General features: G+C 37.8%; 1 protein-coding gene across 7 annotated transcripts in view; it reads right to left on the bottom strand.

Moving 5' to 3' along the window:
* LOC139950389 (uncharacterized) overlaps positions 1-26275 on the bottom strand; it is a 75767-nt gene that overhangs the window by 27512 nt on the left and 21980 nt on the right. For 5 of the 7 annotated variants that reach the window (XM_071949023.1, XM_071949026.1, XM_071949027.1 and 2 more), the window contains exons 2-5: positions 21991-22158; positions 18555-18652; positions 15644-15705; positions 599-737 (exon numbers count right to left, since the gene is read on the bottom strand). In XM_071949023.1, the coding sequence (XP_071805124.1) occupies positions 599-737; positions 15644-15705; positions 18555-18652; positions 21991-22158 (467 nt within the window). The remainder of the gene's footprint in view (positions 1-598; positions 738-15643; positions 15706-18554; positions 18653-21990; positions 22159-26275) is intronic. The other 2 variants (XM_071949024.1, XM_071949025.1) reach the window with 2 other exon arrangements.

Below are 26275 nucleotides of genomic sequence, written 5' to 3'. Positions count from 1 at the left end.
GCGTGGCATCGGTCGCCGCGCGTGATGCGCGTGCAAGGGGTCAATAGTTGTTTGGTTTGCAGTAACACCATGAGTGTATCTACTCCGCGGTAGTAGAATATAGAAAAGACAGAACTCTCTAAAGAACAAACTCTACCTGGCAAGTAGACACGCACATGGTGTTACTGCAAACCAAATAAAGACAGCAAAAAAAGTAACGCGGCAGTTGTAAAAGCACCTATAATTTTAAAATTGTTACTCTTATTCTAAAAATGAAAATACCATGATTGATCTCTCCTGTGATTCAGCGTGAAGCTGATGGCGGGAATTTTGAAAAGCTGTTCGTGTCAACAGGAGATACTGCAACAATGGAAATGGGCACTTGTCACCTGTAATCACTTACTGCGACAACAATACTCGACCAACTGTAACAACGAGGTGTCAAAATCGCCGTAATTAAATTTTCCGTCTCCTGGTATTTTCATTTTTAGAATATGAGTAACAATTTTAAAATTATAGGTGCTTTGACAATAGCCGCATTACTTTTTTTGCTGTCTTTATATATTAACTCTGTATAGATCTACAAATAACCTTCTGAAGCTACAAAAGATCAAGTTACTTTTACAGGTTTTTCTGGCACGAAATCATCCGGATCTTCGTACGCCTCCATATCATCTATGACTCTGATTGGCGGGCGTTTGGTGGTAGGCACAGGCGGTGTCTGTAACTTTGTTGGCGGCTCGTAGAAGTTGTCGATCCTATAACGATAAAAGTACACAAAAAATAAGATTTAACCGTTTTTTTCTCAAAGAATGTGATTTTCGGTTCAAATACATCCATTTATAATCACTATATGGCAGTTTGATTTAAAAAAATTTAAACCAATGAAATATATTTGCTCTTCCAAAAAAAATAAACTTTCTTAAATGACAGTGTGAATAAAGACTTCAATTCCTAGTATACAAGAAATGCAAAATCGGGATATAATAATATTAATAATATTTATTTATTATAATAATACTAATTCGGGCAATCACATTTACAAGCACATGTACATACATTAAACATATTTAAAAAAACAAAGTAAAACAACATTGGGGTGCCCAGGAGAGCAAAAAAGTTTTAAAAATCGCCAAGAGGCGTATGTCTCCTAAAGGATGTCTATTTGGAATAATCAAAACCAAAATAAAAGGGAAACAAATATGCATAATACACATGAACATAAACTATACAACCAAGGACAGGCAATGCACTTTCTTGTATTGATCCTTTGCCGGAGACAGGAAAAACACCTTATTGTGATGATGACAGGTGAAATGGGTCAATACATATTTCAAACAATGCATGCATTACAAATCACACAAACATTTTATCACTTAAGAACTGCAGGGCCCAATTTCATAGAGCTGCTTAAGCAAAAAAAATTGCTGAAAAGCAAAAACATCCTTGCCTAGTAACATCAGATTACCGGCCAAGACTCCACTCAATTGTTATGCTAAAGTAAACAACAGCTAAATACCAGTCACAAGCAATGTATATGGCGTGACATTTTTGCCAGTAACATGTGAAAAATAAGAGAGCTATTTTCGTGCCTAAGCAAAAGTTTTGCTTAAGCAGCTCTATGAAATTGGCCCCTGGTTATAGTTTGAATTAAACACATGCACTCTGCTTGAACTATAAAATAAGTCAGTTTCATGACAGCTCTACATGTATAATGTACTTGCATGGGAAAATAAACAGTTGAATCTTATACCAAAGTGTAATTGATATAAAACAAACATATTTAAAAAATAATATTTAAAATAAATTAGGAATCTCTAAGTCATGTGAAATACACTGTAATAAACAAGCGTGCACTGACATCTCAACTTCAGTTTTATTTTTATTTTCATGCATGAAACATTTCTCATCTGCTGAGAGTTTGTGTCCGTTTTTGAATGCTTATACGGCAAAAGATACGCATGGTACCCATTTGTTGTTTGCGATAACCCATAGAGTTATATATAAGAACTAGAGGGCGCACGAGTGATGCTTCGTGCACAAACCCCACGGGACCGCAAGATGACAAGCGTGTCATTCTGCACTCGCGTTGAATATGAAATACACGTTGTTTTTTTTTTTTCATTAAACGCTCACGCAATGCCGTTTGTTCAACTTACAAAATGGCCGCACAAACACACGCTGTGAGATAGCTGTTTTGTCAACTTAGAAAATGGCCCCCTGCTCGCATACCGGGGCGCGTATATAGGCCAGTGCGCGCTCTAGTTCTTATATATAACTCTGTGCGATAACCAGACAAGCAGGGCAGCAACTTTGATATCTTCGAAAAAAGAGGAAGCTGACTGGAACAAAAACCTTTTACAAAACTTTGTAAAGTGCGTTTCACTTTTGGAGGGAGTTGACTTTAAAGCAAGTGGACACTATTGGTAATTGTCAAAGACAAGTCTTCTCACTTGCTGTATCACAACATATGCATAAAATAACAAACCTGTGAAAATTTGAGTTGCGAGATAACTATGAAAGAAAAAAACACCCTTGTCACACGAAGTTGTGTGCTTTCAGATGCTTGATTTTGGGACCTCAAATTCTAAACTTGAAGTCTCAAAATCAAATTCGTGGAAAATGACTTCTTTCTCGAAAACTACTCCACTTCAGAGGAAGCCGTTTCCCACAATGTTTTATACTACCAACCTCTCCCATTACTCGTTACCAAGTAAGGTTTTATGCTAATAATTATTTTGAGTAATTACCAATAGTGTCCACTGCCTTTAAAGGGAAGGTACACTATTGGTAATTGTCAAAGACCAGTCTACACACTTGGTGTATCTCAACATACCTGTGAAAATTTGAGCTCAATTGGTCATCGGAGTTGGGAGAAAATGATGCAAGAAAAAACACCCATGTTGGACGAATTTGTGTGCTTTCAGAGAGGAATAAAAGACTTCTCGCTAGAAGTCTTTTATTATTTTAGTGAGAAATTACCTCTTTCTCAAAATCTATGCTACTTTTAAGGGAGCTGTTTCTCACAATGTTTTGCACTACCAACAGCTCTCCAATGCTCGTTACCAAGTCAGTTTTTAAGTTAATATTTGTTTTGAGTAATTACCAAATGTGTACCTTCCCTATAAGGAAAAACAAGGAAATCAATTTAATCGGCAAAGAAGTTGTATACATGTTTACCTTCATGAGCAAGCTATTGTAATAACACAAAAGCTTCCCGGACTTTCAGCTGAAACCAAGTGTCCAGAAGCCCCTACTTTTCACACACACACAAATGACCACGGTCCCTTGCTACGAATTTTACAAGTGCTGTTTGGTTGTTGTCATCATTGTCAAGACTTTGTCCTAGGTTCGGTCCTCCGCAAAATTTAGCAATGTTTGACGAGATTTCACAAGGGACCTTGCATAGTACAATTTTGTCCTTTTAAAGGGTGTACATGTATGCAACTTTTGTAGGACAAAAAACACAATGTCAACAGATTTACATTAAACTTACACAGTTTGAAGATAATGAGAGTAGAAAGCTTCGGGGAAATGTAGTTTTGGGGAAATAAGTAAAACAATGGCATGAAAATACTTTTTGTCTCACGAGACGAAAATTATTTTGAAGCATTTACAAACGTACATGTGTATTTTCATGACATTGTTTTAGTCATTTCCCCAAAACTACATTTCTCAAATACTACAGCACCTTAGTAAGTAATATTTGAAGGGAAGCTTTCCACTATCATTATCTTCAAACCCTGTAAGTTTAATGTAAATCTATGGACATTTTGAAAAGGTACCCAAATCCTTTAAACATTTTGTAACATTTTACAATCATGCTACAATTTAGCACAGGACCCTTGCTAAATTGCTCTTGTGTGAAAGGGGGCATACTGGGAGGGAGGGGGGAGGGAGGGGGTTATATTCACTATGAAATACTACAGGGGAACGAGTGGTGTTCAACGTGTCATCATGCCAAAGAAAAGAAATTAGGAGACTATCCCTTCCAAGTTCTCCAATCTAACCCATTAAAGGCAGTGGACACTTTTGGTAATTGGTCAAAGACTAGCCTTCACAGTTGGTGTATCTCAACATATGCATAAAATAACAAACCTGTGAAAATTTGAGCTCAATTGGTCATCAAAGTTGCAAGATAATAATGAAAGAAGAAAACACCCTTGTCACACGAAGTTGTGTGCGTTTAGATGGTTGATTTCGAGAGGTCTCAAAATCAAATTCGTGGAAAATTACTTAATTCTCGAAAACTACTCCACTTCAGAGGAAGCCGTTTCTCACAATCCAACCTCTCCCCATTACTCGTTACCAAGTAAGGTTTTATGCTAATAATTATTTTGAGTAATTACCAATAGTGTCCACTGCCTTTAAAGGGAAGGTACACTATTGGTAATTGTCAAAGACCAGTCTACACACTTGGTGTATCTCAACATACCCATAAAATAACAAATCTGTGAAAATTTGAGCTCAATTGGTCATCGGAGTTGGGAGAAAATGATGCAAGAAAAAACACCCATGTTGGGCGAATTTGTGTGCTTTCAGAGAGGAATAAAAGACTTCTCGCTAGAAGTCTTTTATTATTCTAGTGAGAAATTACCTCTTTCTCAAAATCTATGCTACTTTAATAAAGGGAGCTGTTTCTCACAATGTTTTATACTACCAACAGCTATCCAATGCTCGTTACCAAGTCAGTTTTTAAGTTAATATTTGTTTTGAGTAATTACCAAATGTGTACCTTCCCTATAAGGAAAAACAAGGAAATCAATTTAATTGGCAAAGAAGTTGTATACATGTTTACCTTCATGAGCAAGCTATTACAAGTAATAACACAAAAGCTTCCCGAACTTTCAGCTGAAACCAAGTGTTCATATAAGCCCCTACTTTTCACACACACAAAAATGACCATGGTCCCTTACTACGAATTTTACAAGTGCTGTTTGGTTGTTGTCATCATTGTCAAGACTTTGTCCTAGGTTCGGACCTCCGACAAAATTTAGCAATGTTTGACGAGATTTCACAAGGGACGTTGCACAGTACAATTGGTCCTTTTAAAGGGTGTACATGTATGCAACTTTTGTAGGACAAAAAACACAATGTCAACAGATTTACATTAAACTTACACAGTTTGAAGATAATGAGAGTAGAAAGCTTCGGGGAAATGTAGTTTTGGGGAAATGAGTAAAACAATGGCATGAAAATACTTTTCGTCTCACGAGACGAAAATTATTTTGAAGCATTTACAAACGTACATGTGTATTTTCATGACATTGTTTTAGTCATTTCTCAAAAACTACAGCACCTCAGTAAGTAATATTTGAAGGGAGGCTTCCCACTATCATTATCTTCAAACCCTGTAAGTTTAATGTAAATCTATGGACATTTTGAAAAGGTACCCAAATCCTTTAAACATTTTGTAACATTTTACAATCATGCTACAATTTAGCACAGGACCCTTGCTAAATTGCTCTTGTGTGAAAGGGGGCATACTGGGAGGGAGGGGGGAGGGAGGGGGTTATATTCACTATGAAATACTACAGGGGAACGAGTGGTGTTGAATGCGTCATCATGCCAAAGAAAAGAAATTAGGAGACTATCCCTTCCAAATTCTCCAATTTAACCCATTAAAGGCAGTCAACACTATTGGTAATTGGTCAAAGACTAGCCTTCACAGTTGGTGTATCTCAACATATGCATAAAATAACAAACCTGTGAAAATTTGAGCTCAATTGGTCATCAAAGTTGCAAGATAATAATGAAAGAAGAAAACACCCTTGTCACACGAAGTTGTGTGCGTTAGATGGTTGATTTCGAGAGGTCTCGAAATCAAATTCGTGGAAAATTACTTCTTTCTCCAAAACTATGGCACTTCAGAGGGAGCTGTTTCTCACAATGTTTTATACCACCAACCTCTCCCCATTACTTGTCACCAAGAGAGGTTTTATGCCAATAATTATTTTGAGTAATTACCAATAGTGTCCACTGCCTTTAATCATCATCATGGGTAACATCCATGCATGAGTAGCTCACAGGCTTTGTTGGGTGACTACTAATTAATTGTTCATTTCTAATTGTTTGGCATTTTGAGTGGCTTGGCGAAGCTGGTTCAATCATGGAGGAAAATCCTCCAATACCAATCGAACTCAGGACCCAACTTCATAGAGATGCTTAAGCACAAAAAGGAGCTAAAAAGGACAAAGAAATTCATGAAATTATGCTTACAAGAATGAGGGTACCGGCCAAACTACAGTGTACACGTACAATATGTGAACGGTATCCTGCCCATTTCTGCTTAGCAGAAGCAACATTGGGCCCAGGTCATCAGCAAAAATCCTGATGACCATATATGACCATTATTATCCCTAGAAGAGAGTTATATAATGGAACTAGAGGGAAAGCTTCCTACAATATTTTTAACACGTTAAAACATTGTGAGAAACAGCTCCCTCTGGGAAGTGACATAGTTTTCGAGAAAGAAGTAATTTTCCACCAATTTGATTTCGAGACCTCAAGTTAAGAATTTGAGGTCTCAAAAACAAGCATCTGAAAGCGCACAACTTTGTGTGACAAGGGTGTTTTTTTCTTTCATAGTTATCTCGCAACTCCGACGACCAATCAAGCTCAAATTTTAACAGGGTTGTTATTTTATGCATATGTCGACATACACCAAGTGCATGAAGTGAGAAGGCTGGTCTTTGACAATTACCAATATTGTCCAGTCTCTTTATGCATGTAGCGTTGTTGTCCCGCTAAGGAAATGAATTGTGCCAGTGGGTCAAACCAAGGTCAAACATATCCTATTCCACAAATTCTAAATGATCAAAATGTTGGGCATTGACCATCGATATCTTGTCATCGAAACAGGACAAACATGACAGGTGCGAAGATGAAGCAGAGAACATGGTCTGACAAAGGTCAGGGCCCAATTTCATAGAGCATGCTTAAGCACAAAATTTTGCTAAAGCAAAAAAATCCTTGCCTAGTAAAATCAGATAACCGGCCAAGACTCCACTCAATTGTTATGCTAAGTAAACAACAGCTAAATACTAGTCACAAGCACTGTATATGGCATGAAATTTTGGCCAGTAACATGTGTAAAATAAGCGAGCCATTTTCGTGCTTAAGCAAATTTTTTGCTTAAGCAGCTCTATGAAATTGGCCCCAGAACTTAATCTCAGGTTAGAGGAAAAAGTGTAACTACATGTAGATCACTGAGGTCAATAACTGACTTTTAACCCCTAGTTCCAGTTTCCTGAAGGCTACAACATTGCTTAGCGCGTTGCTAAGCAGAGTTAGGTTACCAGCCAAAATGTCTTGGGATGCTGTTGACTGGTTCTTTTTATTGCTGAGCACACAAATTGGATAAGCAGGTTTTTTTTAACCTGAGCAGGTTCTTGGCATCGGGCAGAATTGTGTTATTTGCTGAGGGAATTTCCAAAGTTTTCAATATTTTGAAAGTCAAACACAAACTTTTACTCTACTTTAAGACCCTCTCACTTTCCCCGAGGAACATATAGTAGTTATCAACATCTTGGGTGCCAGAGACATTTTATTCATTCTGGTTGGCAATAAAGTTTAGCAGCTTTGGGCATAGTACAATGTATAATGCATTAAGAGAAACTTTTCACTGCGGAGCTGCAATTAAGGAAAAGGATATCACTCCCCCCCCCCCAAAAAAAAGGAATCTGAAATATGTTAATGCAGTTCCGTTCCAATTGCAGATTATTCTTCCTGTGTGTACATTGTAACCCCACCAGATTTTCGGTGACATCTCAAAGCTACACATGTATAAAAAAAATCACCATTTGAAGGTAAATTTGTGCAGGTTAGTTTAAAGGGTATATGTACTTTTTCCCAACAAAAAACACAATGTCCACAGATTTACATTAAACTTACACACAGTTTGAAGATTATGATAGTAGAAAGCTTCCCTTGAAATTTTACTTACTGAGGTGCTGTAGTTTTTGAGAAATGAGTAAAAGTAATAATTTCCGTCTCAGTTTTAACATGTAAAAACGTATAACCAGTTATGCTATGGTTTTGGTATAATATCATAACTGGTTAAGGGGATTTTACATGCTCAAATAATTTTGGTCTCATGAGACCAAAATGATTTTGTGACTTGTTTTACTCAAATCACAAAAACTACACCACCTTAGTTAGTAATATTCGAAGGGAAGCTTTCCACTATCATTATCTTCAAACCCTGTAAGTTTAATGTAAATCTGTGGACATTTTGAAAAAGTACCCAAGTCCTTTATTGGTATACACATGTATCTACAATGTACGTACATGTAGGAGTGAAACAAACAGTACATGTAGGTCCAAATTACCAAACGTTTACAATCCCTTTAACTGACAGAATTCCAGGAACTTGTTTCTAGGAAGCATGCACAGCGTCAATCAAACTGTTATCATTTACCCACTCATCTGTAGGTTGTATTTAAATGGAACATTAGCTCTGCTGGAAAATGTGGGAAGAAATGTCAGCGATGTACATGTACTTGTCAGGAATAACCGAGAGAACTCAATTATTTCTGCCAGCTTCTGATCTTACTACACCAATTTAACGATTGCCAGAAGATTTTTAGCCCATTTGAGAATCATTGAGATATTCTTTCTTTGAAGATCTTTGTTCGAACAAAGTAGTTTCAACGATTGCCAGAAGTAGCTAGCTCATATACTATACATGTAGGACATGTAGGAAGAAAATGAGCAAGTTTTCTTTGTGGGTTTATGCTCCAACAAAGTAGTTTAATGATTGTCAGAAATAACTCATAGAAAGAAATTGAGCTTGTTTTTCATTGTGTAATATACATGTACATTTACACGGTATGTTTGAAAACATTAGTTTCAAAGATTTCCAGAAGTAACAAGCTCATTTGAAGGAATTGAGCTAGTTTTTCTTTGAAGATCTATGTTTTGAATACTGAGTAGAATTAATGATTGCCATTAGAAACCCATCGAAAAAACATCGGGCTAGATTTTCTAGTAGAAAAAAGTTGAGCTAGTTTGTCTTTGAGGGTTATGATCGAACAAAGCAGTTTTAATGATTGCCATTTTAGAAGCCCATTGGAAAATCATTTAGCTAGATTTTCTTTGTGGATTGTTTTCTTCTTTTTAAATGGTTTCAAAATTAATTGCCAGATGTAAACTGAGCTGATTGCGAGAAGATTCACATAGGAGAATCAATGAGCTAGTTTTCTTTATGGGTTCATGTTCGTAGAACAAAGTATTTTTTGTTCACTTGCCTTTCACTATTGATTTGCAACGTCTCAGGATCCTCTCAGATATAGTCGCGTGGAAGTGTCCAAGCCGTGACACTTGTGTCCTTAAGCAAGACACTTAACCATTGCTTCGTCCTTCGGATGGGACGTAAAGCCGTTGGTCCCATGTGTTGTTTAACGCATGTTAAAGAACCAAGTGCACTTATCAAAAAGAGAAGGGGTTCGCCCCGGTGGCTGCTGAATGCCCCGTAGCAACTTGTAAATTCTTGTTAGGTGCTACATAATTGGGTCTCAGAATTCATCACTGCAATAACCTATCTTTCGGAAAGTTTGTATATATACTCAGCGCCTTAAGTACCTTGTTTGGTAGATACGTGCGCTATATAAGACTTTGATATTATATTATTATTATTATATATTGGTTTCTGCCACAAAAAGCATGCCTTTGAATAAAGGAATGGGTGAGATTTGGTAAATTAGACTGCTAGCTTTTGAGCCACAAGTACTGTAGGGAGTGAAATTTACACTTGTAAACTTACAAATGGACATGTCCGATGGTCTTGGACTTCTGAATGATAAAACCATGTACTCTCTTCTGTAAAAGAGTCAAAACCCCCCCTGTTTTGTCCGCCATACCACTCTTGCAAAGAGCCATATGGCCTACAACTCTTTTGAGTGAAAGAAGGGTACTTTCAACTCGATTTAGAGTGAAACTCGTTCCAATTTCACTAAAACGAGTGAAACTGGGAGCGAAACTCTTTTACAGAGATAGCCAAGGAACAAAAATAATCCAAAAATTCTTCAAGTTATTGACCTTTGGTCTGATCATATGATCAATTCTTTATAGTACGAAAGTTTTACCAATAAGATCCAAAATAGAAAGAAATAGTTTAAATATGTAGAAAGTGTTTTATCTCATACTATGATGTTGATCGGTATCGATTTATAATACCTTCAAGATTAACTTCAACAAGATTATGTCATAAAATCTTGTATATATGTATGTACATGTAACACATTTCCAGCACACATTCCCACTTCAAAGGAGTTTCATTTTTTGCCCAGATGGCATCCAAAGTACATGAAGTATGAGCCTAATTTGTTACTTGATTTTATCGGCCTTCCGGCCTGCACTGTTGAACATGATCAGGAATGTTTACACAGCTGTAATGTTACTCAATGTACTGTCAGCCACTTTATACTGTCCACCAACACTGTTAAAACATCTTTCAAATTATAGAGAGCCATTTGCACACTGTCCGATGAACATTTGAGACTTAATTTGCATCACTGTAAGAAATATCCGTAAAACTTACGGCACTTTCAGCTATGGTGCCAGGTACATGTAAGTGCGTAAATTTCACGGTGGAAGTTTTGTAAATTTTGCCTTGAAGGGGTAGTTTGCAAAAACTTCCACCGTGAAATCTACAGCACTTTTAACTGGCACCCTAGCTGCCAGGTAAAGTGCCGTAAATTTTACGGATATTTTTTACAGTGATTGATTACATGCTTGTCTTACACACTGGGAGAAAAATGGCTTCACCATCTTTATAATAGATTAAAAGATAAAACCAAGATCAGAAGAGGGGTTTTTTTGGGGGGGGCTGTGGGTGAGGGTGGCTGATTTGAAAAAAATACCCCTCCTCTTCCAATGCCTTTATTTTTAATTTCTATAAGTAGTCTTTTTATATATGTATTTAGTGTCAAAACGGGGACTTGAACCCAAACTTTGCTGACGGAAACACCAAAGCTCGAGTTCAATGCTCTTTATCGCTCAACTATGTGTACATGTACTGTATGTTCAACTTTCTCTTTTTCCCTTTTTAGTTTTAAAGGACACAAAACCAGACACCATAACCGGAAACTTGTTCATTGTGAGGAGATTAGTGGGCGAGTACATATATAATTCTTTCTGATTGATGTTTTTTTAATTTTTTTACTTATTTTTTTTGTCAGGGATCTAATGGTTCATGAGTGTGAGGCACAAAAGCAAAGGTAACGGTTTAACCATGGAGAAGGTTGACGTCTTTCCTTGTATATTTAAACTGACGCATTCAAAGCGAAAACCACAGGAAATGACATACAAAAAAAACCCCTAAAAAATGAAATAACATTTCCTCTTGGCGTGGAAATGAAGTTCCCTGATTCTGCCAAATGTCAACAGGTTAACAGACTCTACATCACTTCAAATAGATTTCTGCTTAAGGTCAAGGGTCAAATATATTCATCTCTGTGATGGCAATTTTGGACTCTTTCAAGAAAATCTGATGGTGAAAGATTGAACAGTGAACTGGTGAAAAATCCTGATATCAGGAAAAATCCTGAGAAAACACATGCCAAATACCAATTTCAAAGAGGCGCTGCTCTCTAAATGTAAAAGAGTGAAAAACACCACTCTTTACATTTTGAGTTGTCCCTTATAATATGGCTCTTCAAAAAAAGTGGTGGTTATTTCACTCTTTTAAAGGGGTTTCACTCAAGGACAGAGTGAAAAATCACTCAAAAAGATGCAAACTTCAATCTAAAAGAGTGGAAGACCACTTGAAAAAGAGTTGTCCCTCATATGGCTCTTCAAAGAGTGCGTTTTCACTCTTTTGCATTTAGAGAGTGCATACATGTACTTCCTGCACCTAGAAATTTCATTACAATGCTCAGCCAGTACAGTTTACCAGTCAAAATGCTACACAATGCCCATGGATTCCTCGAGACTGGTTCCCTGTTATCTTTTGCTAAGCAAATACCATCCGTTTATTAGCAACTTGGATTATCTGTCAGCTCAGTGGTATCAATATGGGAACAGAGGTCATGGCCTTGGTGAGATTACAGAGTCCTGTTTTATGGAGCTACTTTTAAGCAGAAAATACTGCATTCCTGCTTAGCGAAAATAAGCAGGACACCAGTCACAGCCAATACATGTGACAAAGTATTTTGGCTGATAGCCTTATCCTGATCACATTATGTTCTTTTTCTTTGTTACTTTTAATGTTTAAAATACACTGTATATGGCCCAGACCCTAGTTCAAAGTGCTATAAAGCACAAATAAAGTAGCTAAGCACAATAAAATTGTGCTTACCGGAATAATGCTACCAGCCGAACTAACATGCCACAAGTACAATTATCCTGCGGTATCCTTCTCATTTCTGCTTAGCAGAAAATTGTTAAGCGATATCTTCTGCTTAAACAGCTCTATAAAATTGAGAACACATCTGTCTGTAGAGTTGTAGCAAACAAGCATGCAAGAACCAACAATGCAAAGACGTGGACAATACTAACAACATGCATGCATTCACAAATTTCACCTGTCAATGGAATGCCCTCCTCGCCCCTCCCCCCACCAATTGAAAAAAAGGTTTTTGTTACAGTGGACAATAAAATGCCAGCCATAACAATGTAAGATTAGGATCCCTATTTATTGTAAGTTCCCAACAAGACAAAGTACACAAGTTGCTTCCTTGTTTGTACAAGCTACAAATTCCCGCTCAATTATCTTCGTTCTGAGTTTCATTTTATTTCAGCTCATTTCCTGGCCCACAGGGTATGACTATCATCAACAACAAAAACCAGTAATGGTAAAAGCTTCATTTTCAGCCAATGAATAAAAAAAAAAAAATCTTTTGTTGAGGAAGTGTGAGGTGCTCCATTGTGCACCTTGCCATAAAGGACTAATGTGAAAAGCTACACCATAAAAGAACAAGTACAAATTTTCCAACAGGGATGTTTTCCTATGTTATTTTCAAAGAGTTTTCTCTTTGTTTTACTTCAACTGCAGGGTAACTTTTTGTTACATTGCATGCGTATTTGTCACTGCGGTCCATTTGCAAAACCCGTCCAATCCAGAATCAAATTACACAGCGGTAATTGAACGATTCTGAATAATGCAAGGATCTTCAATTGGGCACAAAATTGAAAATCGCAAGTCGTGTAAATTTGGTTGCCTGTATTTTGGCTTGGAAAAAGCTTTTAAAAAACATAATTCCGGCAAGAGGTAAAGTTTGTATTAAAGTGTTTTTGTGTCCTTTAGTGGTACATGAGTAGATATTGAATGCAAATAATGTGGGGAAACTTTATCGGCCATAAAGCACACTGACTAAAAGTTTTCCCCTTGGTAAATTGTTAAGGCCAACTCCCTATGGAAAATTTGTTTTAATTTCTATCGGACCACTTCAAGTGGCACCAAGGCAATGGATGACCAGAGGCAACAAAGGCAATTGCCACAATTGTCTTTTTTTTCTCAGGAATTTGGGGGAAGGGCGAGGGGCATCATGCATCATTGACTGTGAATTTCAAGAAAGAGGAAAGTCACTTCACTTAAAAGTTGTTCGTTCAACACGGAAACTCCTTGACCACCATTGTCTTAAGCCTTGCCTAGCGAGGGGGATAAGTTGTTAGCAATGAAAGAAAAGAGGAAAGAAGCTGTTATTGCAACAACAGTGCAAGGAATAAGGAAAGAAATGCTGAAGAAAATAGCAGTTAGTTGCAAGTCAGCTATTTCCAGGACGTCACACTTATTAAGGCAAGTATAACCAATTTAATACGTCATGAGTTCATTCACTGCAGATTCGTAATAAATCTGCAGTGAACTGTTCAATTGGAAAAGTGCTTTCTTATCTGAAAAAGGACACCCACACACAAAAAAAGGTCAAATTTACTGTATTATGTCGTGGTTGTACAATGTACATGTATGATGAATAATATTTTTGCATAAAAAAAATAAAAATCCATGAATACTTCAAGTCTTTGGGTTTGGTGGATTATACTCCCAAAGTCCAGCGGCAAAAATCCCATTGGTTTTAAACACAAGAGTTGTCAGTTGAGGTTTTCAAGCTGTACCATGTGTACTGTTTCAATATCGAAAAACAATACAACAAACCAAAACTTGTGCTCTAACTTACATACATGTACGAGAACTAAGAAGTCACCATTGTGTCACTTGGATTTAAAAGCAAGGTATACCTTTGGTTTTTGGCAATGTTAGATTCGTTTTAATCCTAGATAATTGTAGAATACACTCACAATACTAACCTGTGAACCTTTTATTTCAAAAGGTTGAAGCGTTTTTGAGATATTGCCAAAATTCTGGAGCAGTTAGTTTTTGGCAATGTTAGGTTGTTTTAATCCTAGATAACTGTAATGTAAACGCTTACAGTCACACTAACCTGTGAACATTTCATTTCAAAAGGTAATGTAGCGTTTTTTGAGATATTGCCCAAAACCTGGAGCAGTTATGTGGGAACAAGAAGAACAACCTGTAATGGGAGACTTTGAGGCGCTAGGTGGCAGTAGACTTACATGTACCAGGTAAATTTCCATTAATGACAGAGTTCTGAGCATGCGCATATTACCGAGAACAATGGATTTCACCTGGTAAGTCTGCCACCATAGAGTTACATATAAGAACTAGAGGGCGCACTGGCCTATATACGCGCTCCGGCATGCGCACAGGCAGCCATTTTCTAAGTTGACAAAATGGCATCTCACAGCGTGTGTTTGTGCGGCCATTTTGTAAGTTGAACAAACAGCATCACGGGAGCGTTCAATAAAAAAAAACTTCAAACGTGTATTTCATATCCAACGCCCGTGCAGAATGACGCGCTTGTCATCTAGCGGTCCCGTGGCGGTTGTGCACGAAGCATCACTCGTGCGCCCTCTAGTTCTTATATATAACTCTATGGCTGCCACCAAGCGTCCCAAAAGTCCCCCATTGCAATGCACAATCTGAGCAATGTTTCATGCAGAAACATCTCTCCGATTGAAATGTTTTAGAATCCCTCTCTACTCTGACAACCACATTCTATTAATACATAGGTTAGAGGGGAATTGTTTCTTAAAGGCAGTGGACACAATTGGTAATTACTCAAAATAATTATTTGGTTTTAAACCTTTCTTGGTGACGAGTAATGGGGAGAGGTTGACGGTATAAAACATTGTGAGAAACGGCTCCCTCTGAAGTGCCATAGTTTTCGAGAAAGAAGTAATTTTCCACTAATGTGATTTCGAGACCTCAGATTTAGAACTTGAGGTCTCGAAATCAACCATCTTAACGCGCACAATGTCGTGTGACAAGGGTTTTTTTCTTTCATTATTATCTCGCAACTTCGATGACCGATTGAGCTCAAATTTTCACAGGTTTGCTATTTTATGCATATGTTGAGATACACTAACTGTGGAGGCTAGTCTTTGACAATTACCAATAGTGTCTACTGCCTTTAAAATGTTATACAATGTACAACATCAACAGCTGCAGTGCTTCTTACCAAGTACAATGTACGCGTTGTTATGGTCATTAATTTGTTGAGCAATTACCAAAGATATACCCTCCCTGTGTTTCAGTTTTGTTGGTTCTACAAAAGTTGATGATTCTACAATGGCTAAATGATATCGTACTAATTGCACATCAAAGATTTATATAAAAAAAATGCAGTGTGTAACAATGACTTACGATGCACTGTTGTCTGTTTCTGTAGTTTGTTGTCCGACTCTAACATTGTAGTAGCTGTCATCCTAAAACAAACAAGAATAAATCAAACAAAATTCAGAGAAAATTTGAGGTTTAGTAATTTTGTCATCCTAAAACAAACAAGAATAAATCAAACAAAATTCAGAGAAAGTTTGAGGTTTACTAATTTTGTCATCCTAAAACAAACAAGAATATATCAAACAAAATTCAGAGAAAATTTGAGGTTTAGTAATCTTGTATAATCAGAAGGACAAAGCAACTATTGTCAAGCAAATGTCTGGGGCTCAAACCCACACTCTGCTGACCAGAAACACCAGAGCTTGAGTTCGATGCTCTTAAAGGGACACGTTGCCTTGGATCGGGCGAGTTGGTCTATGAAAAGCGTTTGCAATCATTTTTTATAAAGTGCGTACAGTTAAAAAGTGGTTTTAAAATTTGAATTTAAATGTACACACAAAGATGTCTCAAAATTGCATGGTTATCTCTATACGTCGTGAACAACATGTAACACGGCACACCATTTTGTGGAGTCAAGTTTATGACTCCATAAAATGGTCGACTGTGTTAGTTGAACTCGCCCGATCCAAGGTAATGTGTCCCTTTAACCGCTCGGCCACAAAACACCACAGTGGTTTTTTGTTTATATTTTTTTATGCAAGTCGCCTAACACACAAGGCCCGAAGGCCACTTCAAGGTATGGGATACAACAATTTTTTTCCAGAGGCCATTGCCACCTACTCCTAGGGCTGAAACAGGGTTACCCCTTTCACTGTCCATACGAATGTAGGCTTGGGTATCTTCAATTTAAAGCCTAGCCGGTAGAGCAGAAAGCACTACCTCCCCAATTTTATTGTAGCAAGTGTCGCGACCGGGATCCGAACCCACACCCTGCTGATCAAACACCAGTGCTTGAATCCGGTGCTCTTAACCGCTCGGCCTTGACCTCAGCGATGGGGCCTGTGCAATTGGGCTCTATTTTAATGGGTTTAGTGTGGTTAGAATTACTTTGTATGGCGTAGTGGTCAAGGCAGCTTTGACATCCTTTGAAGTCATAATGGAGTCTCTGACTCCAATCTAAACTTCAAATGAGTAATATTTTCACCCGATAAAAACATCATACATACTATGTATAAGCTTCTGTCATGGGGTTTCTATCTCCTTGTAAAAACAAAACTAAATTTGTTTCAGTGACTTGTCCGAATAATATTTGCTCTAATAATATTTCAATTGAAGTTGATATGGCATTTTTGGGTCTTATGAATTTTGAACAGTGTTCTCACACAACATTGGCAAAGGGAAACAAAATTCAAACAAAAACAAAACACTACAACACTTCAAAACAATAATCACATATCGTAAAGGTCATATCATCACAGTGAATGTACAATGTAGTTCTGTTCCCCTATCCCAATTGAGGACTTCTCAAAGTATTTGCAAACAATGTTTTATAGTCAAAATATTGGTAGTCGTAAAAAGAAAGGTTTAATCTGCTGTCCAAAAGCTCACAAGTTTGTGCACATCATGCAGACAAATACAGTGTATTGTTTCCGTCTGAAAGTTACTTTAGTTTACTATCTCCCTGGAAGACCCCTGAAATCAGTTTCTTATTTTAATTGCTTCATACACACACAAAATCGCTTATTTGATGAAATTTTCACTAATTTGGTTGTACCAGGTCTGGAAATACACACAGGCCACATAGGTCATCAATTGCCCCTATCTTGGCTAGGTGCTCCTTAAAGGAACACGTCTTGGCTAGGTGCCCCTTAAAGGAACACGTAGTCTTGGATCGATCGAGTTGGTCTTTGAAAAGCGTTTGAAACCGTTTGTTATGAAATGCATTGGTTAAAAAGATGTTTTTAAAGGAGAATATAATGATCCACACAATCATGACTTGAAATTGCACTGTTTTCCTTGTACGCCGCGAAGATACACGGTCGGCCATTTTGTGATTTTGACTCCACAAAATGGCCGACCATGCTAGTGTAGATCATTATATTCTACTTTTAAAACATCTTTCTAACCATGCATTTCATAACAAACGGTTTCAAACGCTTTTCAAAGACCAACTTGTCCGATCCAAGGCAACGTGTCCCTTTAAAAAGTGTCCTATAAACACTTTCAGATTTTACAATTATGGAAGTGCTCTCTGCAAATTGAAAATGGCCTTGCCCTCTCAAAGATGAAATCCCAGGCCTGTTATACATGTACAGTGTATGTCTTTTGCAGTTGGTTCACCAACTGCATTTAAGGGAAGGTACACGTTTGGTAATTGTCAAAGACCAGTCTTCTCACTTGGTGTATCACTGCATAACATGCATAAGCATAAAATAACAAGCCTGTGAAAATTTGAGCTAAATTGGTCATTGAAGTTGCAAGATAATGATGAGAGAAAAAAAACCTAGTTGGACGATTTGTGTGCTTTCAGATAGGAGTAAAAGACTTCTAGCTAGAAGTCTTTTATTATTTTAGTGAGAAATAACCTCTTTCTCAAAATCTATGCTACTTCAGAGGGAGCCGTTTCTCACAATGTTTTATACTATCAACAGCTCTCCAATGCTCGTTACCAAGTCAGATTTTAAGTTAATATTTGTTTTGAGTAATTACCAAACGTGTACCTTCCCTTTAAGACATTTAATTATATTTTGAAATACCCATAATACATTAAGCACAGTAAACTAAATAAATTTTCATAGCTTGTGTACAATATTTTGGGCATGTACAAGGATTTTTAAAAAAATTTATATTTGTGCTGGGAGAAAAATTATCAAATCTGCTGACTTGAGCAGGTTGCATGCAAATTGATTACATCACACTTCACCGACCAATCAGACGACAGGGTTTACTCCACACAAACGCATGCTGGGACTAGATAATTTATTCAAATCAAGACCTTGCTTACTGCACTGGTGGTGTGTGCTGATCTCGCCAACTCTCTCTGCTTAGCGATGAAATCATCACCGCTCTCCTTTTTTATCCCATTTGTTGCCGCTGTCACAAAATAAAGAAAAAAATAAAGAAAGAAATTAATAATACATGTATTATTTGTGTTTTACCCATAATCCGATATAATGTTTCCTCCCATGCACCATTTATTTTAATGATTATTTTTAAAACTTCACGAAGGCAACAAAGGTGATTGCCTCCATGCCCCCTTGTCATTGCCTCGGTGCCCTTGAAATTCTCCAGTAGAAATTTACCAAGGAGAAAATATCTTGGTGCCCTTGCCCTTTCAAAAACAAAGCATACAGGCCTGCAAAGCTTGTTGGTCTACTTTCACAGGACTTGCCACTTCCCTGATTGCACCTATCTACTTGCTCCACAATTATTAGGGGCAACCGAATAACGAACTGTCCCCAGCCTTCCTTTTGGCAATTTTTTTTACAGACACACACAAATGACCTTGGCTTTCCCAGTACTGCATATAGCAAACTCAAGACTGTTACTTCACAAAGGCAATGAAGGCAATTGCATCCATGCCCCCTGGTTTTGCTCCAGTAGAAATTAACCAAGGAGAAAATGCCTTGGTGCCCTTGCCCTTTCAAAACGAAGCATACAGGCCTGCAAAGCTTTGTTGGTCTACTTTCACAGGACTTGCCACTTCCCTGACTGCACCCATCTGCTTGCTCCACAATTTAGGGGCAACCGATAATGAACTGTCCCTACATGTAGCCTTCCTTTTTGAAACGTAGCATCAGGCATGCAAAGCTTGTTGGTCTGCATGTACTTTCACTGGACTTGCCCTTTCACTGGACTTGCCCTTTCACAGGACTTGCCTCCATGTCCCCTGGTCATTGCAAATTTGCTCCAGTAGAAATTTACCAAAGGAGAACATGCCTTGGTGCCCTTGCCCTTTCAAAAACGAAGCATACAGGCCTGCTGAAGCTAAGTGTTGGTTCACTTTCACAGATTGCACTCATCTGCTTGTTCCACAACGGGGCCAACCAATATTGAACTGTCCCAAGCCTTTCTTTTCTTTGGCCTTGGCTTTCCAAGTACTGCATCATAGCAAGAATTTGTGGGCTAGACATCTACTCTAGAATGCAGAAGACTGTCTAATAAGATCCTCTAATGAACTGTCCCAATAGCCTGCGTTGTGCAATGGGTCTAAAGCAAGCTTTTTTGTCTACATTCTAAAGAAAAACGGCTTGCAGAACCACATCGCATGACTTGCCCCTTTGCACCCATGTTCCACAATAGGAGCAACCAATAATGAACTGTCCCTATAGCCTTCTTCTTTAAAGCCATTATACACTTTCGGTACAGAAAAGAAAAGAAAAGTTCACAGAATTACAAATAATTTACAGGGTTTACAGAAGGTAACGGTGAAAAATTGTTCCATGAAGTGCTTTACTTTTTGAGAAAACATTAAAACAACATCGATTCTCGATAGCGAGAATTACGGATTTATTTTGAACACATGTCATGACACGGCGAAATGTGCGGAAACAAGAGTGGGTTTTCCCGGTATTTTCTCCCGACTCCGATGACCGATTGAGCCTAAATTTTCACAGGTTTGTTATTTTATATATAAGTTGTGATACTCGAAGTGTGGGACTTGGTTAATACTGTTTACCAAAAGTGTATAATGGCTTTAACATACAGAAACATACAAATGACCTTGGCTTTCCAAAATTAGTAGCAAGTTTTGTGGTCTAGACATCCTGCTCTAGAATGCAGAAGACTGTCTATTATTTAAATCCTATAATGGATTCATGATTTCTCTCTTCGCAGAGTCAAGAATGACATCAAGTTTAGTATTCCCTGATGTTGATACAATGTATTACCACCAGATGTTTCTACTGTATATCCTGCACCCTAAACATTTCAGAAACATTTTATCAGCCTCAAGCAGCAGCACAGGGAACTTGGCCCAATTTCATAGAGCTGCTAAGCACGAAAAATTGCTTAGCATGAACATTCTTCCTTGATAAAAACAAGATTTCCAACCAAATTTCCATTTGTTGCATATCGCTTGTTACTGGTAATCAGCTGTTGTTTGCTTAAATCCTGAAAATCACGTGGAAATTTGGTTGGTAATCCCGTTTTTGTTAAGGCAGAAATTTCATGCTTAACACATTTTTGTGCTTAGCAGCTCTTTGAAATTGGGCTCTGATAGCAAGGGTCCCTCATGACCAACTGACACAATCAGTCATTTTGTCAGTATGCAAACCATTTGCAAACATGCAATGAGCCTGTGGCAGTTTAGTGCAGGAGTCTTTGGGGAGAAAAATAAATAAGCAGAAGATCAAAGTTGTGATATCTGAATGAATTCAAATAATATGGAAAATGAATTTAACCCTCTGGCTTTAAAGACTGAGAATCTTGCAACTGCCCCGCTGGCTGCTGGATCCACTTGATGAGATTTTCCAACCACAATGTGTCGGCCTTTATCTAGAGTTGGTGAATTTAGACAATTTGCTGCGATCTTAAAGGAACACGTTGCCTTGGATCGGACGAGTTGTTCTACGAAAAGCGTTTGAAACCGTTTGTTATGAAATGTATATGGTTAGAAAGATGTTTTAAAAGTAGAATACAATGATCCACACAAGTATCACTCAAAATTGCACCGGTTTCATTTTACGTCGCGAACTAACACGGTCGGCCATTTATGAGAGTCAAATTTTTGACTCCCATAAATGGCCGACCGCGTTTTTCAACGAGGTAAAACGAAAACCACGCAATTTCGAGGCATATTTGTGTAGATCATTGTATTCTACTTTTACAACATCTTTCTAACCATACCGATTTTATAACAAACGGTAACAGAACGTTTTTCAAAGACCAACTCGACCGATCCAAGGCAACATGTTCCTTTAAACTTTCTGGGATACAAGCTGTCCTCCAACTTTGAAAATCAAAGGTTGGAGGGGTGGCTATGTGAGTGGGAACCACAAAGCCTTTACGGCATTGGGTCAGGGTTCACCTTAACACTCGGAAATTCCAGAAAAGTGACACAAGAAGGTTTGTTTGAAATAAGACATTTTATACTTTCTCAAGGATACCTGTAATGCTTACATAGTTGTCAGCATTTCATTCTGAAATCAATTTTCTCAAAATAAAAAAATGACCTTGGAAGTTAAAAAAAAAAAATTACAAAAAAAATGTGAAGTGGTATTTGATACCATAACAGGCCTGTAAGCTTCATTTTTGAAAGGGCAAGGGCACCAAGGCATTTTCTCTTTGGCAAAGGGCACCCTATGAGGAAATTGTAAATTTCTACTGGAGCATTTCAAGGGCACCAAGGCAATGGCAAGGGGCAACGGAGGCAATCGCCTCTGTTGCCTCTGTGAAGTATCAGGCCTGCCATAAGATACATTTGTACAAACCTGTGGGTGGTTCAGGAGGGGGCGATGAGGGTATGGTACAATGTTGCTCAATATAATCCTGTATGCTCTGGTTGTACTGGTTGACCTGAGCCTCTAGGTCACTGGTTAACCTGATCGTGGTCAGGTCGGTTAGGAAGCGCTGAAACCCCGGTAGAAGCTCCTCCAAAGCTGCAAGAAAGAAAACCAAAATGACGACGTTACAACTTTGTTACCAAAGATACTCAGAAATAACTTTTAAGGGTCTTGTACTTTTTGTGGGACAAAAAAACACAATGTCCACAGATTTACATTAAACTTACACAGTTTGATAATAATGATAGTAGAAAGCTTCCCTGAAAATACTACTTGCCGAGGTGCTGTAATTTTTGACAAATGAGTAAAACAATGTCATGAAAATAATTTCCGTCTCAGTGATCATGAGACACACTTTCATGACATTGTTTCACTAATTTCACAAAAACTACAGCACCCCAGCAACTATTATTTTAAGGTACGCTTTCCACTATCATTATCTTCAAACAGTGTAAGTTTGAGGTAAATCTGTGGACATTGTGTTTTGTGCTACAAAAAGTACCCAAATCCTTTAAAAGAGAGCTATTAAAGGATTTGGGTACTTTTTCAAAATGTCTATAGATTTACATTAAACTTACAGGGTTTGAAGATAATGATAGTGGAAAGCTTCCCTTCAAATATTACTTACTGAGGTGCTGTAGTTTTTGAGAAATGAGTAAAACAATGTCATGAAAATACGTTTGTACATGTACATGCTTCAAATACTTTTTGTCTCATGGGTCGAAAATTATTTTTATGACATTGTTTTACTCATTTTCCCAAAAACTACAGCACCTCAGCACGTAATATTTTCTGGGAAGCTGTCCACTATCATTATCTTCAAACTGGGTAAGTTTAGTGTAAATCTGTGGACATTGTGTTTTTTGTCCTACAAAAAGTACACACATGTACGGTGTACACCCTTTAAAGCATGTGAACATTGGAAAGTATACACTTAAACACATACACAACAGGAGAGCAAATAATAGTTGCCTAGGCGAGGAAGTCCACCAATAACGTTGCATTTTACCTCTAAAAGGCTATAAAACAAAAGTTTGAGCAATCACAACAAATCAAAAAGTAGAGTCTCACATGTCAATGAAGTTCTAGTTATAATGTGTACACTTTACCTACATGTACATTAACACCCTTATGACAAATTGCTTTTACAATACCTGCGACATACTTTACAGTACATAGCTTCAACTTACTCCATTACTATCCTTGGATCGGTCGAGTTGGTCTATAAAAAGCGTTTGTAACCGTTTGTTATAAAATGCATAAGATGTTGTAAAAGTAGAATACAATGATCCACACAAACATGCCTCGAAATTGCACGGTTTTCCTTTTACCTTGTCGACTAGCACGGTCGGCCAATTAACTGGGAAATTTTTGACTCCCATAAATGGCCGACTGTGTTAGTTCGCAAAGTAAAAGGAAAACCACACAATTTCGAGGCAAATTTGTATGGATCATTGTGTTTTACTTTTAAAACATCTGTCCAATCATATGCATTTTATAACAAACGGTTACAAACGCTTTTTATAGACCAACTCGTCCGATCCAAGGCAACATGTTCCTTTAAACACACCAGTGTATAGTTCAGTAAATTGAGTTAAGAAAGTTCTACTACGTGTACATACATGTATGTATGTTACCATCCTTATTTTCAGACTCTTCAAGGGTCCAAATGTGCGGTTTGTGGGCTATGCGGTTTGCACTAACGCAATGTGTAGGCCTATACTACTGTGTACATTATGTACTTTTGCTGGGTAGATTTTGCTCTTTGAGAACTTGTCTTGCTATTAATTTTCAAAACAGTTTGTCTGCATTTATAACGACCATCATTTTCGGTTGGAAAGTTTACACAGCTACCACTCACTTTTATTCATACTTTAAACACATCACGTCTTGTTACTGAGCTCAGGGTCCTACTTCACGAACCTAATTCAGCAGAAAAATCTGCTTAGCAAATTTCCTGGCTAAGCAAGAAATGAGTGGGGTACCATTCGCACCAATGGAAAGTGTTGGGCTGTAAACATATTTCGCTAAGCAAGAGATTTCTGTGCTCAGCTGATAATAATGCATTTCTGCTAAGCGAAAATAATCAGGATATGTAAATACCAGTCAAGAACTGTACGATGTATGTGACATGGTACTTTGGCTGGTACAGGTAACCTTATTTTGGTGAGCATGAATGTATTGTGGTAAGCATGAATGATGTGCTTAGCTACTTATGTGCTTTCAAAAGCAGCTCTATGAAAGTGAGCCCATCAGCTGAAACTGGTACATAATGTAGTAGTATTGTACACCCTAATAATTTTGTACTGGTGTTCAACATTTCTGAATGCAAAAGTTAACAATGTAACAACAGCAACACATGGATTGAGCTTAAAGCCATTATACACTTTCGGTAAACAGTATTGTCCAAGTCCCACACTTCGTGTATCACAACTTATATATAAAATAACAATCCTGTGGAAATTTAGGCTCAATCGGTCATCGGAGTCGAGAGAAAATAACGGGAAAACCCACCCTTGTATCCGCGCGTTTCGCCGTGTCATGACATGTGTTTAAAATAAATCCGTAATTCTCGTTAACGAGAATTGATATTGTTTTACTGTTTTCTCAAAAAGTAAAGCATTTCATGGAATAATATTTCAAGAGAAGTATTTCACCACTACCTTCTGTAAACCCTGTAAGTTATTTGTAAATCTGTGAACTTTTTTTTTTTTTTCTGTACCGAAAGGGTCCAATGGCTTTAAGGAATTCCACTTGCGTATAATTCTCTTGTGTCAGATAAAGTCATTGTGCCAGAAATCAATACAATCTAAACTCGTAAATGTTGCAAGTTCACTCAGCAGAAAAAAATAGAACAAAAACTAAATCCTTATATAGGATTTGACACATAGCATGGTGAGGTAACAATATATATTTGGTTTGTGGTAGCACTATGTGTGTATCTACTTGCCAGGTAGAGTTTGTTCTTAGAGAACTGTCTTGCTTGATTCTACTACTGCGGAGAAGATTGTTCGGGTGTTCGGGAGGCTTGGAAAGTATAGTTGGAATCCTTGGAATTGCGCACTGTAAATGGGTGTTAATGCCACCTAGTAAAACCACACCAGTTGATCAACCTGGTGGGGGGGGGGGGGAGGCGGTGTTCAAAAAAGAGGAAGATGGGCAGTGGTGGGGGCCTTTTAATTTTTTAGAAAATGAGATAGACCATTTAGTTTTGCCCATAAAGGCCGGTTCATAGTCGGTCTCACGATGGTCGCATGATGAAAACTTTGACACGCAATCCTAAAAAACATAGTTTACATGTATAGTCATCGCTGAGGCCTATAAACTGTGTTTTAAATGATCGCACATCAAGAATTCCATCGCACGACCAATGCGCGACCAACTATATATGTAGAGTGTCATGGCCGAGTGGTTAAGAGCATCGAATTCAAGTTCTGATGCTAAGTCACCAGAGTGTGAGTTCGAATCCCGGTCGTGACACTTGTGTCCTTGAGCAAGATACTTTACTATAATTGCTTCTCCTCACCCAGGGGTATAAATGGGTACCTGCGAGGGTAGAGGTTGATATTGTGAATGAAAAAGCCTTTGGAGCAATATAAACTGTTGCCCAGGTTGTATACTCCCAAGGGAGCTGAGAAACATTAAAAAAGGGATGTTATTGGCCCTATGACCAGGGCACTAATGTAAAGCGCTTAGAGAATTAAGTGTTAGTTATTAGGCGCTATATAAATCGAAAGTTATTATTATTATTATTATTATTATTATATAAACCGGCCTTTAGTACGCCAGTTCCAAGCCTGGTAGTGAAGTTTCATCTTTTGAGCGGGCAAGGCAATTTTCATTCGGCAAAGAGCACTTCTACCGGAAAATCTTGAAGTCAATGGAGAACTTTTGAAGGGGCACCAAGGTCCAGTGAACCTTTAGAGCTGAGCTATTTCACGAAAAAGCTCAACATTTTTTTCCATCCTGGAAACGGAACCTTACGGCCAGAGTGACAATAAACTTCCTGGGGGCTTAATAAAGAACAAACCGCAGACATCGGTTTGAAGCCGCTATCTTTCAATATGACCTCTGACATTCAAGTTTGAATAGCCACCTTTTCAACGCGAGAATTACACACCTTTGTGTACCTACAACACACACAAAAAATATTTTCATGGGAACAACTTTTTTTCAACGAGGAAGTAAAGGAAGTTATTTTTAGTGTGTAAAA

This window comes from Asterias amurensis, chromosome 18 (genome assembly GCF_032118995.1).
Source record: "Asterias amurensis chromosome 18, ASM3211899v1".
Classification (NCBI taxonomy): Eukaryota; Metazoa; Echinodermata; class Asteroidea; order Forcipulatida; family Asteriidae; genus Asterias; species Asterias amurensis.
This window is presented reverse-complemented; position numbering and strand designations above follow the sequence as displayed.